At 29.8% G+C, this 17,102-nt stretch overlaps 1 protein-coding gene across 4 annotated transcripts in view; it reads right to left on the bottom strand.

Moving 5' to 3' along the window:
• Ccapr2 (cardioacceleratory peptide receptor 2) overlaps nt 1-17,102 on the bottom strand; it is a 121,968-nt gene that overhangs the window by 23,858 nt on the left and 81,008 nt on the right. For all 4 annotated transcript variants that reach the window (XM_076399201.1, XM_076399202.1, XM_076399199.1 and 1 more), the window contains exons 4-8: nt 15,414-15,466; nt 12,770-12,914; nt 10,508-10,603; nt 10,257-10,442; nt 4,418-4,546 (exon numbers count right to left, since the gene is read on the bottom strand). In XM_076399201.1, the coding sequence (XP_076255316.1) occupies nt 4,418-4,546; nt 10,257-10,442; nt 10,508-10,603; nt 12,770-12,914; nt 15,414-15,466 (609 nt within the window). The remainder of the gene's footprint in view (nt 1-4,417; nt 4,547-10,256; nt 10,443-10,507; nt 10,604-12,769; nt 12,915-15,413; nt 15,467-17,102) is intronic.

Genomic DNA, 17,102 nt, shown 5'->3' with positions numbered 1-17,102 from the left:
TGGTATCTAAAAACTGAAATACTTGAAAAGCTTGGAAAATAAAAAATAACGATAGTAAATCGGTACATGTGCAGTTCACCTACAATAAGACCATACAAGCGCCAATAACATTAAATAATACTATCATTCCATATAGCAACAACGCCAAATATCTCGGAATGAATCTTGATGCAAAACTTCGCTGGAAGGAACATATAAAGAAGAAAAGAAAATAATATGAGTTGAAATATAAGAAAATATATTGGAAGAAATCATAGTTATCAGTATATAATATATTGCTATTATTTAGGCAAATACTAAAAGCTCTTTGGGCATACGGAGTTGAATTATGGGGATGTTCTGCAAAAAGTAACAAACAAAACACACATTTTTCAGAACGTCCTGAGAAGTATTGTGGGCGCACACAAATACCATCGGACTGACTACCTACATCGAGACCTTCAGATACCCACAATCAGCCAAGAAATCAAGAGATCTGCAAGGGGGCATGCGGAAAGATTACATTGTCATGAGAATATTGAAGTATTGTAACTTTTGGATACCACCAGACCAGGACACAGACTCAAAACAATAAAACCATCTGATCTTGTGTAGTGTTGTGTAGTGAGGTGCATATAATAAAAAATACAGCAATGACATGTATAAACATTATTTCACTAGAGATTGAGATAGGGCCGATGGGTCCCCTTAGTTATATACCTAAAATTAAGTTGTCATAAAGAAAAATTGTAGGTTAGTCGGAAACGACTAGTAAAAATATAATAACTAAATAATATTAAATAAAAATTAAATTAGGATTTTGTTGTATGCTAAAGCCAAAATGAACTAAAAAGTGTGAAAATGAAGAAAGTGCTACTTGTGATTATGACTGTTTGCTATCTAAACATTTTATAATATAAAAAACATGGAGGGAAAAAACAGTGTTATTCTTTTTTCCTGGAAGGTTCCATATAAAAAAAGCAACCAGGATAACTTGACGGCATTGAAACTATCCAGGGAGCGCTAAACTCGAAAAGATATATCGGAGTTTTCCGACTTTTTACTGTTATTCGATGTAAATCGGAAATATTCGGTCGCATAAAACTGAAACTATGCGGAGGAGTTCGAAAACTTTTCCGACCAATTAATATGACAGATCGGAACTCGTAGTTGGTTCATATTGAATTCGTCGCTGCGATTACGGGGTAAAAATAACGGACTTTTGTTTCAGATAATTCGTTTGTCTTCCCGGAAAGTGAATCTAATTTTAGTTTTAATTTATTCATAATTCATTTATTCATAGAGGGAAAACACCTAATACTAACACACCGGTTTGGGTTTATTAACAAGCATTCAACAATTGACCAGTTCCACAGAATAACAGACGTTATTGAAAAAACCTACGAAAGTAAAAAAGTATTCTCAGATATATTCTTAGATGTAGCACAAGCCTTCGATAAGGTTTGGCATGTAGGCATTATTCATAAACTACAGAAAATGTTACCAAATCAACACACCGAACTATTAAAATCATATATTACAACCAGAATGTTGAGTCAAACATGAAGATGCTTACTCTACAATAAAAGAAGCTAAAGATGGTGTACCACAAGGAAGTGTACTGGGGCCAATGCTTTATCTACTCTAGACTTGTGATATACCACAAATGGAGAATATTACGATGGCTACATTTGCTGATGATACTGCTGTTATAGCTGTCGGAGACAATAGTGAAGAAGACACACGAAATGTGAATGTGAATCTGTGCATGCGCAGTTCACCTACAATCACACCGTATAAGAACCAATAACATTAAATAATACTATCATTTCATATAGCAACAACGCTACATATCTCAGAATGAATCTTGATGCAAAACTTCGCTGGAAGGAACATCTAAAGAAGAAAATAAAAGAACTGGAATTGAAATATAGGAAAATGTATTGGCTAATTGGAAGAAAATCACAATTATCAGTACATAATAAATTGCTATTATATAAGCAAATACTGAAACCTATATGGACAGATATGGAGTTAAATTATGGGGTTCTGCAAAGAGTAATATAAACAAAATACAAATTTCTGAGAAGTATTGTGAGCGCACCCAAATACTACAGGACTGACTACCTACACCAAGTTGTTCAGATACCCACAGTCAGTCAAGAAATTAAGAGAATTGCAAGGGACCATGAAGAAAGACTCCATTCTCATGAGAATATTGAAGTATTTCAACTTTTGGGTACTACCAGAGCAGGACACAGGCTCAAAAGAATTAAAATATCTGATCTTGTATAGTGTTGTGTAGTGAGGTGCATTTAATAAAAAATACAGCAGTGACATGTATAAACATTATTTCACCAGAGACTGAGATAGGGCCGATGGGTCCTCCTAGTTATATACCTAGATTTAAGTTATCATAAAGACAAATTGTAGATTAGTCGGAAACGACTAGTAATAATGTAATAATTAAATAATAAAAATATAATTCATTTATTAAAGTTAAATACTTTTAGTATACATATGTTATTTGGCGACTACAGCTAGAATTTTATGGATTAAAAACAGAACATACATGTGTGTGGTTAAAATCATTAATTACAAGGTACAAGAATATGTCAAAATAGAGAGAGAAGGTTTGTATATAATAAAAAGTGAATAAAACATAAATGTGTATAGGTAACAGAATCAAGTATTAGGGATGCAGAAAAAAATCGTATATCGTTATATCGGTACTTAATTTTACCAAACCAAACCTTCGGTCAATTTTGATAATTAATTTTAAGTACTTCTTAAAAAATTTAGAGATAATATATATTTTTTAGGCTAATATTTCGCTATATTTGTTTTTTCTTATAAATATCGATATATTGTTTTGTAAAATGTCGATATTTTTTATAGTTACTGCAAAAAAATATTTTTTTGGTCGATATATAGATATATCGATATTTTTTTTAAAATATCGAAAACGATATATCGATATTTTTTTAAATATCGATATTTTTTTCGGTGGCCAACATCCCAATTAAGTATACAATACTGGAGTACATTGGTAACTGATGAATCCAAGTAAAGTAATTATTGGATTCACATATTATTTCTTATTTCAAAATGTCTAGGAGAGAAGAAAAGGAGATAAAAGAGTTTCGACAGGTTGTCAGATCTCAGAACTCGAGTTCAGATCTCAATCTGACCATAAATTGACATGATGGCAATGATTTTGGATGGCCTATCAGGATCTGGATTTAAGGTATTCTGGTCAGTTAAGGGAAAATATATATTTAGTGTGGTCAGTTCGTGTATACTATTAAATATATTTATAATTATTGGATGATCGTGAGTATGTGACTTGATAGTTCTTAATGCACTGAAAGAGTCTATGCAGATCAGCTATTCCTCCGGTTCGATAAATCATTCTTTTATTAAGAAGTATTCATGTTTTTTTGTATTTCTGTTTTTATATTACTATTTTAGACTATAAGGTACTACCTAACTATGATGGGATGTTAGCTGAAATATGATTATATGCAATCATATTACGCTTATTTTTAATGAATTTGTTTTGTGAAGTTGATTGATAAATTATATTGATGTTAAATATGGCGAGAATTACTATTAAGCGAGTATTAATAAATATTTTAGGTTTTTCTTTCCATTAATGACCCCTTTAATAAATCATCAAATTAAAGTGTAAGGCATCATTGAATGTTTTTGCAGGAGAAACAAATACACGCTTTTCCTAGATGTACCACAACTTTCGATGATCTTTGGCTCGAAGGAAAAGAAAAGGAATACAATTTGTGGTCTAAAATGGCAAATGAAACTAAATGAGCTAAAATGTCTTCCTATTAACTTTACCAATAAAAAACACTACTATTCAAATGAAAAGTAATGCCAAGTATTTAAGCTTAAAGTTATATGTGAAATTAAATAGAAGGAGAACTTGGAAGAAATTCCAAAATATAGATACACATTACATTTTTAGCTAACAATTAGGTGGTTGCAATATATTTTGTTCGGCGATGCGAAAGTGTAGAGTGTAAATATGAATAAACGTTAAAAAAATTAACAGTTAAATTCAATCAATATTTTAACATTCCTCTACGTTTAGTATTATTAACTTATTCAATGTTTAAGAAGTTCTGTCGCATCCAGCTTATTCACCAGATATAGGGCCTTCTCATTAGCAGTTATGGAATTATAGAAAAGATGGAAATTATTCTGATTTGAATATATAGGAACATTTTTTTTTCAAAAAATTCATTTTTAAAGTAAAAAAACTGATCAGAGTACTTGCAATGCCCTAATATCTATGCCCCCTAATATAAGAAAAGCTTGTATAGAAAAGGCTTTAAATTATTCTGTTGATATTCTATACATATAAAGCATTATTTTGTTTAAAACTATTTTTTGTTTTTAGATAATAGAAATATATACTCACCAAAAACTATAACAAATGTCATTTTCACGGTTTTTATTTTAGCTCTCGGTATAATTCCTCTGGAACTTGCTCTACGAGAGTCGATGTCATCTCGCAGATAACGTGGTGGTCTGCTACGGTGATCTTCATCTGCAAATATACACATATTTGAGAATATATGATATACAAGAAACAACTTGTTTAACCAAATGGGTTAAGTTTAACTAATTGCATATCAGTTCATAGATTTTGAAGACGGAAGTGGAGTTTAAAACTGAACCCCACTAAAACAGAGGTTCCTTTCACTTAAACAATAATAAAGCACGCGAAGAACAGAAGATAATTTTGAGAGCAATACAAATAAAAATAAGGGTAAGTGGGTTAAATTCACACAAGGAGAACCATCATATACTGCGTGTATCTGAAGTTATGCATGGAGCAAAAGAATGAAAATAATATTTGTTCGCAACTTTTTTTGCAACGCAACTTGTTTTTGACTAGCGTAAATATTTCCTTAAATATTAAATATAACCTTACTTTAGACACATTTTGCGATTATTTACTGCTGTTTAGATTAATTAACCGTAACCAAATATAAAAGTAAGAATACATTTAATAATAATTTCTTTTTTTTTGGCGAGTTATTCGTCCTCATGTGGGACCCAAGGCAAATTAGTTAGCAATATATTAACGAAAGCAATAGAAGACAAACTAAAAATGAACTATCTGTACAGATGATATTTCAGAATATTACATAAAATGATAGTGAATAGTGAAATGATATAAAATGATTCGAAATAAATAAATTTACTGACTGCTGATTAGCTACCTGAAGACCGCAGACCTGCTTCAACACTTGTAACATCTATTAAGAAAAGGGCTATTTTAAAAATTTTATTATGTAATTTATATATGCTGTTAATGTTCCTATAGCACTTAATGTTTCATAATACATTGTAATCGATCCTAAATAGCCCAAAAGGCTGACGGGTTAAATAAATAAATAAATAAATAAAAGATCGAATAATGGAATAATGCAATTTTATTTTAAAATGGTGGTAAAAAATGATACTTTTATTAAAAAAAACCTGTTTTTTAATTAAATGTATTGTTTGTCAATATATATTTTAGGTGAAAAATATATATAAAAAAATAAGAAACTAACTACATAATTTGTCTAGATGGGACACATGGACATATAGAAGATAAACTGAAGAAAATATTATGTCATTAAATGTAATTTGGTAAATATTTTACACCACTAATAATTATTTATTAATAAATTATTATATTATAAAGTATGTAACTACAGGCATTATTTGAACATATTACAGATCATTTTAATTATATTTACTTTATAGAACTAACTTTTGAAAAGTGAATAGTTTATTTAATGTTCATAAATATATCAATCTAATATAATTTCTGCATTGAAAAATGCCTAATTTTATTTTTCTTATTGTTTTAATTAATATACAAATATGTTTCAATAAATAATAGTCACATATAATCTGCATATTTAATGCTCTAAAGTTGTTGCTGTTCTGAAAATAATCTCACTCATGATACTTTTATTATGTTTGCTATGATGTCCAGTGATGTAGTAACAAACTTATTAATACTTTGGCCATTATTAAAATTAATGGATATTAGATTTAATTAAATCCCATTTAAAAAAGGTTAGTGAGTATTAGTTCTTGAGAGAGTTTGCATTGATTTTAATATACAGACATTTCGTACTGTAATTAGTGTTATATACCAAACATATTTTTGAGCTTATATTGAAAATATTGGCAAAAAATGGCATTTACAAAGCATCATGAAAGTTCGCACAAGTTCATTTTCAGTAATGTTATGTGTCTACTAGAATATTAGATAGTTAAACTATCAATGTCTCATAAATTTGAAAAGTCTCCATAAGGTGACATATAAAAACTACATGAAGGTGCTTAACTTTTCCCATCTTACTTTCAAAGGAAATCTAAATAAAATCGGGTAACTTAATTCACAAACTTGCTGAAACATATTTGTGAGCAGACTCTAGAGCACTACGAACTTGAACTATAGAACGCGTGAATATGATGACCAAGTATGGTGAAATAGTACATAATAAGGAAAATAGACGCAATTTGACAATGTATTGAGGTAAATAATCAAACTTTAGGGTGTAAAGCCACTAAGGCGGACTGAAGTTGCTCTGAACAAACATAGTCTACTCTAAATTGGACAAAACCTTGTATTTCGAGGTGTTAACGTTGCTCAGCCATAGAATGGAGTCACCAAAACTATTTCACACAGGGTATAACATGGATATTTGGGTAAAAGTAGTGATATTCAGAAAAATCGTCAAAGGTAAACTGGAAGATAGAGGTACGGGCAATATTCAGAAATTTCTACAATTGTCCTGACGAGATAGCGACCACTATATCCCTTTTATCATTCCTTTAAGAGGGAGGTACTATATCACGTGACGGTTACAGCCCTGGTTGTCCCACATCTTTCCGAAAAATTATTTGCTTTATTTTTAAACCCTACACATTTAATAACTTGTACGTAACAATCTGAAGAAAACATAAGTTTGAGCTTCCTTATAGCACGGGTGGGATCAACTCCAAGAACATATTTGCAGATTGAAATGAATCTTAAATATTTACCTTCCAATATGGCCGGAAATAAAAAAAATATAGTAAAAGCGCGCCGTCGCTTCATATAGTTCAAAAATAAATGAAAAGACATAAAAATACATAACTCGGTGGGTCTCCAAAACGAGGCAAGCAGAAATATTGACACGACTTAATATTCCTAAGGGCAGGACTGTTTTTTATTGTCGCTTTATCGGGGATTTTATTGCTTTATTCCAAATAAAGTTTTCCATTTCGTCCTACGCCCAGCGCGATATTTTGATTAAATCTTTTTTTAATCCTACAAATATCTGCACATTAACCGTTTCCGTAAGTCTGGGAAAGGATTCTCCGACGATGTCCAAATATTGATAACAATAAATCTGGCGGCCGCAATAAGAAACTTAAATCAGACTTGTAAAAAACGAATTAGTTTTCAAAGAATAAACTGTTTTGTCTAGAAAGATCCATTCGGTCGTTTGTTTTATTTCAGTGTTGGAAAATTTTATTTATTCTTTTAATGGATTCATTGATTTATGCAAATTAATTTTTGTTAGCGATTCTTTTACCACTTTGAATTGTATTTTTCATTCTAATCGCATTCAATTAGCTGTTAAATATATTAGATCCAGCGAAATTCATTAATATTGAATTATTACTTGTGAATGAAATAATCCACAAGTTTAACGTTTAAATATAATCATAACTTTTGCAACTGTCATTATTCCTTTTACCACTTTTATTATCGATGAATGTAGTGTTTTCCTTCACTGTGTTGTATTAGATGTACTTAGTACAATCCGAATTTACAAATTTATTTATTACTACTGTTCTGTTGTACTTGCATTAATACACAAGCAGGGCTGAAACGAGATTACCTTTATACACTAAACAAATTAGTGTGATTTGTTCGCTTCAATCTTCTTATTTCCTGTGTGTTGTCCAGTAGCTGTACTGCTTTCACGTAACTATGATTTAGCAACATTATTTTATGTTTTAATGCGAAATCTTAGATATTTTTTCTATATCCATTTGATTTTGAGGTCATCGTGCAGCTCTTCGTTGGTTATGTAGATATAATCTTTGGTAATTAATTGTAGAACTTTTTTTAGCGTGCGTTGGATTACTAATTGGTTTGATGTTCTAGTGTAACCATATTTGCACCCCGTAGGTCCAAATTGGTTTTATGATTGACTGATAAACCAATCTCTCTGATTTTAGGTCAAGTTAAGAGTATCTTCCGACTAACCAGTACAGTTGCTTGACTTTTATTCTAATCTGTTTTGTTCTTTGTCTTACATGATGTTTCCAATTTAACCTACCATCGAGATATATGCCGACGTATTTAGCTGATTCTGCTTGTGTAATCAGGAATCTGTCAAGTGATATAATTAGGTTTTTATCGTTTCACCACAACATAAAATTAACATGGGCAGATATGGAGCTATTAAGCTGTATTTTCCAGTTTGTAGTCTATTTGTAGATCTTGTTGATTGCTACTTGTGTTTTCCTCAGTTGCATTCAAAATTTTAAGTACGGTTCAAACCTCTTGTGAATTATAACATTCGTAAAGTATTCACAGGCAGTAATTGACTCAAAGGAATACTTAGATTTTTGCTTGATATACTTAATATTATTATGCTATATGAAAAATGGAATTAAAGACTTTTGATAAGATAATTTTCTTAGTTTGATAACATTTCAGATCTAGAGTACCAAGTTCTACCAAATATGGATAATTTTCTTCTGAAGTTTTTCTCTGATATTTCTTGCAGGTTAGCTTAGGTCGTTTTCTGACTTGTCTCCTCTCCGTCGGTGCTTCCCATATTCTCATTTTATCATTTTTGTATTCTCTTTGCTCTGTAATTGTCCTCACCAATTGACTTGTCTCCTTTCTATGTGCTCTACCACTGATTCAGTATTGAGGTCTATTCTTATGCTTTTACTTCTTGTCCTTTACATATTTTATCTCTTTTTAACAATATCCATGAAGACTAACATTGGTCTGTGAATTGTTTGTTATATTTCGATTTTAGTTTTGCTTAACATTTATTTTTTGCTTTTGAACATAGTATTTATTACTAAATTCAAGTACATCGTTTTTCCAATGTTGACATTAAGTTCGATCTTCTAGTTTCTATTACATTCAGTTTCTATAACCAGATACTTAAATGCGTTTACTTGATCTATTCACACCCTCGTAAATTTATTTGTATATTTATTACTTTAGGATCTTCCGTCTTCTCTTAGTATCTTATTAAGAGTTTCTGTAGGTTTTTTGTAGGTGTTACAGCCTATCAGTTATTATCATTACACCAAAATCTTCTACCAATATTTCTATTTATACTTATTTTTACACCTTTTTTTACCACATGACATACATATAGACTACATATGACTGCATGCAACTATATAATATATATATTATAAAATATATATATTATAATATATATATTATAATATATATATATATATATATATATATATATATATATATATATATATATATATATATTTTTTTTTTTTTTTTCTACTATTTATCTTATACTAAAAATATGAAATATGGTATTGATAATCCACTCAGTGAATCTATTAGCTACTTATCTAACACTGATTTTAGATGATTTACTATAATATGCTAGTGTATATTGATGGCTGTGCACAATAAAGTAAACCCTCTATTATTATTAAAGTTCCTTTTAGACTCTGAAATCTAGATAATATTGTACATAATAAATCTTAAATCATTAGTTTGTCGTTGAAGGAAACTATGCAAGTTAATCAAAATATTTAAAAATAGTTAAACGTATAAATAGTCATCATTCATTATGAAATTTTTCAGTCCTGTTCAATTGTTGACACAGACAATTATTTGAGTGATACAGTGTCGTTTGCGTGAGGCTATTTGTCTGAAGAACAGTTATCATATGTTGTCATAATGTTTTAATAAGTGTAACGGCTTACAATAATTTCATCGAACCTCTGTCTACATTAAAAAAATCTCTTCAAAACAATTGCTTTGACATAATTATATACATTACAGTGGAATTGAAAAATACTTCATTCTGTTATTATATACTACTATATACTTAACTGTTTTGAAGGCCGAACAAGAATTGAATCCAACGTCTTTATTTTTGAGGGAAACGAAATACATTTGAAAAGAAATATAAATAGTTTTGTTATTTTTTGATTACCATCGTATATTGTTAATATATATTATCCAAAATAGGACCTACCTAGAGGTACAGGAATACGCCCAACCATGGGATTAAGAGCTCGACTTTTTGCCCAAATTGTCCAAATAATTACCAGATAACATGTAGTAATAATGAGGGCTGGTATCACGAATAATGCTAGCGATACCAGCGTCATGTAAAGCTTCCACTGCCATTGTTGTAAATCAATCCAACACTGCGGTATTTCTAGAATACAATTTTATTTGATATTTTCATTTCTACTAAAATAATATTGGGTAAGTTTAACTTACGTTCAATAGGTTTTTCCTCGAACAAGAATAATGTTGGTAATGAAAATATTATGCTCACTAACCACGCCAATATTACCAATAACTTCGCCCTTTTCGCTAAAAAGAAAATGTTAATTTGAAATTACCTAAAAAACATAAAATATTATTTTACATTTAAGAGTGGTTTTGAGTGTTCTTAGTTCTATTTTAATGTCATATTAATATGTAGCTGTTAGTTTGTTTTAGCATTCGCAGGTATGGTAAGTTTTCGATTAACTTATAGGGAACTTCATCAAAGTAGTTAAATGAAGTGCTCTAAGTAAATTACCTTAAAAATTTGTAATAAAAATGTATATCGTATATAAAAAACAGTTAAAAAATTTTAGAGTTATTTTTTAAATATATGCTCAAATAGATGATAATTTTCGCAATGATAATATAGCAAATGAAATTGTTTCAATACGTCGAAATCAATAGGAAATGAAATTTAGTCACAGAAATTGATAAACCTAATATACAACCATGTCCTAGCTTATATTATATAAAATCAAAATGCTAATAGACCAATCAATTTTATTTCTGGTGGTGAAGATAATTATTTTCATACCCATATTAGAAAATAATTACCAATTAATAATTTTTAAAGAAAAAGGAGACATGCTATATTTGTTTTACTTTGAGAATTCAGTACAATATTTAATGTTTGTTTTATAAAAGTTTTAAAAACGTCAATAACAAAAACATATCATATATTTTCGTTATTTGTGAGAATATAGATTTTACAAAATCCAGAATCTTTATAACGAGCTTATTTGTTATTCCTCAACTATATTTTTCTGATTCCCAGAGTTGATTTTAACATATGGGGACCCTGAATAAGTTTTTGTTCTTTTATAATTAACAAAGTTACCATTACACCCTAGTGTTATTAATTTGTCAACATTAAATCAATTCAGTTTTGGAGTAAATAACGTGAATTTATCAATAACTTTCTTTGTATAAAATAATTGATATTATTTAAAAATAATTCAAATCATAAAGTCAAAGTTTTTCTGGAAAATTAAAACATGTCTTGATTTGAGACCTTACCCAAAATTCCTTCATGCATTCTGATTTACGCTGAGTTTTAACAAATTCATGTATTTTATAACAAGCAGTTCTAAAGTTACGATACCACATCATCATCATCATCGATTCATAAGCGGTGCTCAAGACAGTGTCTATTGCTTATCCAATAAGCTTATGGTTAGTGTTGCATTACTTCGAATATTTTTCACTAATGTCGCTATAATTGGCGATCTTGAACCATGTATCTTTCGAAACGGTCTTGCAATCTAAAGATCAATATCGCTATATAATTCGACATACATTATAAACCATTGTAATCTGCCTACTTGAATGTGTTCCTCAACTGTGCAACTGTCGCATAAACTGATGACTTCCTTTCTAATACTGTACGAGAATCATGATGAATAATAGTAATACCTTAATAAGTATTACTTTTGAAATACCTCAAGCTTACTGATGTCAGACTCTAAAGGTGCGAAGTCTTGGGCCATACTGTACTTTAGCCTTGACTCTAATATTTCCTCTCTTTCATGCACATCTTGGAAAAGCAAAAGTTCCTGCAGCTTAGTCAATTTGATGTACTACTTTAGCGATAGATGCCACTATATTCTCCTGTATTACTGATCCCAAGTACTTCTGCACTTGTTCTAACTGGATCCCGTCCAGATTTACAATGGCAGGCAGGATCGCCGACTTGTCAAATCGTCAATACTTTAATCTTCTCTTCTCTTTACTTAAATCCTTTATTGATTTTCAGTGCAAGCTATATAATGAAGAATGTTATAAAAATCAATATTAATATAAGTGAATATAGCGCTATATTCAGAGCAACAATCAATATATATATATATACAATATATATAATACAATTTATATATATTTTTAATATATCATAATGAATGCCAGGTGTCTTTTTAAAAATTCCATACTACAGCAGTATATATGAAAATGTTCTTGCATGTACTTAAACGAAACTTTTATTTAAATATTTACACTAGTCTTTCCAATAATTACCTTTCTCCAGTTGATGTTAATTTATGGAAAAAGTACCTAGTAACGCCTAATAAATAATTATTTTAATAACTGAGTAGTTCAAGAAAAAAGAACTTATTCAAGGTTATCATAATGTCGAGAAAGATTGTATTTGAAGGTCAGGTGATCAGAGTAACACATATATAATCTCATTTATGTCTTGGAAGTTCAGAAATTACTTACAACTACCGCTAAAATTCATAGGGTGTGTGATAGCATCGTACCGATCTATTGATAAGGCCACCAATACATATGTAGACGAATATGTTACAACAGCTTGAAGGAAACGTATTAATTTGCAAAGGATGTTTCCAGCATACCATGCTACCTAAAAATAATATAAAAATAATATTATTAGTTAAAGAACTTATTAGTTTGGTCAATAAGTTACTAAAAACAACGAAAAAAGACAGAACTTACAAAACGAAACTCAATAACTCAAAAAATATCGCCAAAACCAGTTAATAAAAATAGTAATTGTTTTAACAGTCAAATTAACAACAAAGCAACAACTTTTCTAAAAAAAAATCGTTTAATTTATTGAACAAACTAGCATATTTTTGATACTACACACCAAGCCTTCTGGATGATCTGTTTGTACATCATTAATTAAATGTAAAACGAAATTAAATTATATTTACGGTGGTCGTTTATTCTGCAATATCAACAACTAATTCAATGAGACCACTGATTAAAAATCTATTCAATCGAAATTAATAGTTATTTACCTAAAGAGGACGATTTAATAAATGCCATATTTGTATTTAAAACATATATAAAATATATTCTATCCCGATTTGTACTTTATTATTTTTTTAAATTAATACCGTCTCAGACATTATCGTCGAAAATTCAGTAAATTATACTCAAGTCATTAAAAAAGTATAATTCTATCATAAAAAATATCTCAAAAGAGAATGATTAAATAAGATCATTACTTATTAAGATCTAAGACAATATTACTAGTTCATGTTCATATACAGTGAACATTTTATCGTTAGCAAGGCATCAATAGAGGTTTTTTCCTACTGATCTGATTCATAAAGTTAATGAAAATAGAAATAATTGGATACCATACTAATAAATGATATATATTATAAAGTAGTTTTTAATTATTATGTTATGTATGTTTATAATTATTAAATTTTTGCCATTAGATAATTTTTGACAAATATTTTAAAAGTAAATATAAATTAAACTATGATGATATGTGGAAGTAATTTTAGTTGCGTATAATATAGGTTTAATAGAAGAATATTATACAATTCGATGAAAAACCAAATATAGGACTTTGGACCAAATATAGTATAGAAAAAAATTATAAAAATAATTAGTTCAAAACTCATACCTTACAATATCTCTGTATAAAATATACAGCATAAATAAAAATGGAAATGAACTCAGACTATTTTTATAAGAAAGTCTTAGAAGAAATTGTTAGATCATTTAAAAAAACATATTGAGATAATACTAATACATTGTCATTTTATTTTAAATACGACCGAAATAAGAGATTCATTAAATAACTTATCAGTGTTTTTTTTAAACGCTTTATATCTTAATGTATAAAACATAGAACAAGATTATAATTTAAAATAATTTAATTTTGATCAGATTAATCGATATATTTTTTGTTGAATGAAGATTTATATAGGAGATGGTCAGAGCACCTACAGGTAATTTTAAATTCTTGGAATATGATACTAATAATGATGAACTAATAAGGAATGACAATAAATAAAAGCAATTTTATATAAATAATGTGAAGTTTATAGCAACCATGCTCCATCGATTTCAGCATGTGAATACTGATATTAATGTTTTGAAAGAGTTGATTTTGACGCCGAAGACAAAAAGTATTCTGGACAAGCAAAGAAGTGTTGAAAACGAGAAATTATAGGAATTACTCGATGAAAACATCAATCAATCGATATCGACTACATTTGAGGCGTTTTAGCCGAGTACTGCACTAGACACGGCCGGAATACGAGCAAAGATACAACAACAACCATAAAACTGATGAAAATATGCCTGGAAATAATAACATGGGAAGTACTACGCTACCCGTCGTATTCTCCAGACCTTACTCCTTCTGATTACTACTTGTTCCGATAGATGAGTCGTAATATGTCTGAGTAGCGATTCACTTCTTACGAAGATAGTAAAAAATAGATCGATTCGTGGATTCCCTCAAAAGATACACCGCTCTTTCGAGATGGAATCTGTAAATTGCCTGAAAGAGGGGAAAAAGTAGCGGCTATCGAAGGACAAAACTTTGAATAAAATACATTGTACCGATTTTTCACAATAAAGCTTCAAATAAAAAACTGCTTTAAAACTAATGTTATACACAACGATTTCAAACAATTAATGAATATTCAATAAGCTATACGTTAATTTGAATACTATTAATGATTTTAAGAAAACAATATGAATGGTGACAATGTACTTTTGTTTTTCAACAAACAAAATTAAATTCCGTTTTCTTAAAGCGTGTGTTATATATGTGAACGTGCAATATTTATTCTCAAAGGTACGGAGTGGATTCTTCCAGGAAGCTTTCTGTCTCCTTTAATTTCCCCAAGTGCCTATATAAACTACGTTTACTCCTGCGTAACTTTGTTTTGGTAATGCTAGTAAAAGTTGTTTCTTTAATATGAGGGCCAAAAATATCGTTATTTGTTTTTATAAAATGTCATAAAATATTATTAGTAGCATTATTTATTAAATTATATAAAACTATAATATACTGGTTTTATATAAATATAATCAAATTATGTTTAAAGCTAACTAAATAAGGGAATCATAAAAATGTATAATTACTTACTGTTATTCTCCAAGCAATATCAGTTGACACATTTACTAGTCCTACGGTTAGATCTGGAAGTGAAATTAAACAAGTTCATGATACTAAATATTCCTAGCCTATTGCAGCCATACTAAATATTAGTATGAGCATAGTCACTAAAATTTCTCTCGCTAAAACATGAAAAACAATATAATCTTGGATTCACCGGATGGAAATCTTCATCATATAAAGCGGGTGTAGAATCAATATCTTAACTCTAACCGAGATCAAAATTATGAAATATATACGAACAGTGAGTAGTTTTTTTCGATATAAACATAAATTACTTAAATAATGATTTCAAAAGGAAACTGTTAATATGGAAAGTAAAAGGTTAATTGAGAAGTCTCCGGCCTACCATATTTAAACACATTTTTTTTGGCAAAATTATTTTTTTTTATTCAACATAATTCAAGGGTGATACACTGATTATGGCGACCTTCCAACTTTTCGATACTATTTTTGTAGTACCATTTGTCCTTTGCTTCAAAATAGGCCTCAGTTTCGGCGATCACCTATTCATCTGACGAAAATTTCTTCCCAGCGAGCATTCTTTTGAGAACAGAAAAGTGTCGCTGGGGGCCAGATATGGAGAATACAGTGGATGAGAAAGCAATTCGAAGCCCAATTCATGAATCGATTTTTGCCATCGTTTTCACTTTCATACGGTGCAATGTCTTAGTGAAGCAGCACTTTCTTTTTCTTCAAATGCGGTCCTTTACGGCGATTTCGTCCTTCAAACGGTCTAATAATGCTATGTAATAGTCGCTGTTGATGGCCCTTACTTTTTCAAGGAAGGCAGTGAAAATTATTCCATGCACATCTCTAAATACAGACGTCGTAACCTTGTCAGCCGACTGTTGCGTTTTGCCACGTTATGGAGCGGGTTCATCGTGTGCAGTCCACTCGGATAACAGTCGATTGGACTTCGGAATGAAATGATGGAGCCATGTTTCATCTATTGTCACATATCCACGCAAAAACTCAGGTTTATTACGCTTGATCATCTTCAAACACTGCTTCGAATTATCAACTCGTCGTTGTGTTAAACTTAACATGCCAATCCTTTATGGTTGATGTTCATGGAGCAGTGTCCTGATACTCGGCATCAAGCCAAATTTTATGCTTCAATTTTATATTTTCCCTACAAAAATCAATATTTTATCAACACGCGAAATTCCTTTTTAACAATAACAGAAGTTGCTTCACTCAAAATGCTATAATTCACAAACTAATGATCCGACAGCTGTCAAATTTATACACGCACCATTTGAGGGTTAAGGCTAACTAAAAACAATGGATTTAATTCTACTAGCGCTATCTATGTGTCAGGCCGGGGACCTTTCAATTGACCTGTTATCCATAAAAAAATTAAAGATATGGAAAGCTTTGATATATGTAGAAATGGAATGGAAATTAAATAATCTTATGGCCCACGAAGAGTTTTAACGGAACTTCAGATATTGTTTTTAAATGAATACTATTATTAAAAGCATATAACAAAATAAAGGTCAATCAAGATTTGTTATTTCAACTTGTATATTTCAATGACTCATGGATATATCAAAATGGTCAATGGTTCACTCATGGCAAGGCCATGATAAAAATAGTGTAAGGACAACAAAAGTTGATAGAAAAAAGTAAAAGTTAGAGTTACATTTAATTAGG

This window comes from Rhynchophorus ferrugineus, unplaced genomic scaffold (assembly GCF_030347505.1).
Source record: "Rhynchophorus ferrugineus isolate W39M unplaced genomic scaffold, kcgeb_rfMv2 rfM3, whole genome shotgun sequence".
Taxonomy (NCBI): Eukaryota; Metazoa; Arthropoda; class Insecta; order Coleoptera; family Curculionidae; genus Rhynchophorus; species Rhynchophorus ferrugineus.
The sequence above is the reverse complement of the archived record's forward strand: the minus strand, read 5'-3'. Positions and strand labels throughout refer to the sequence as shown.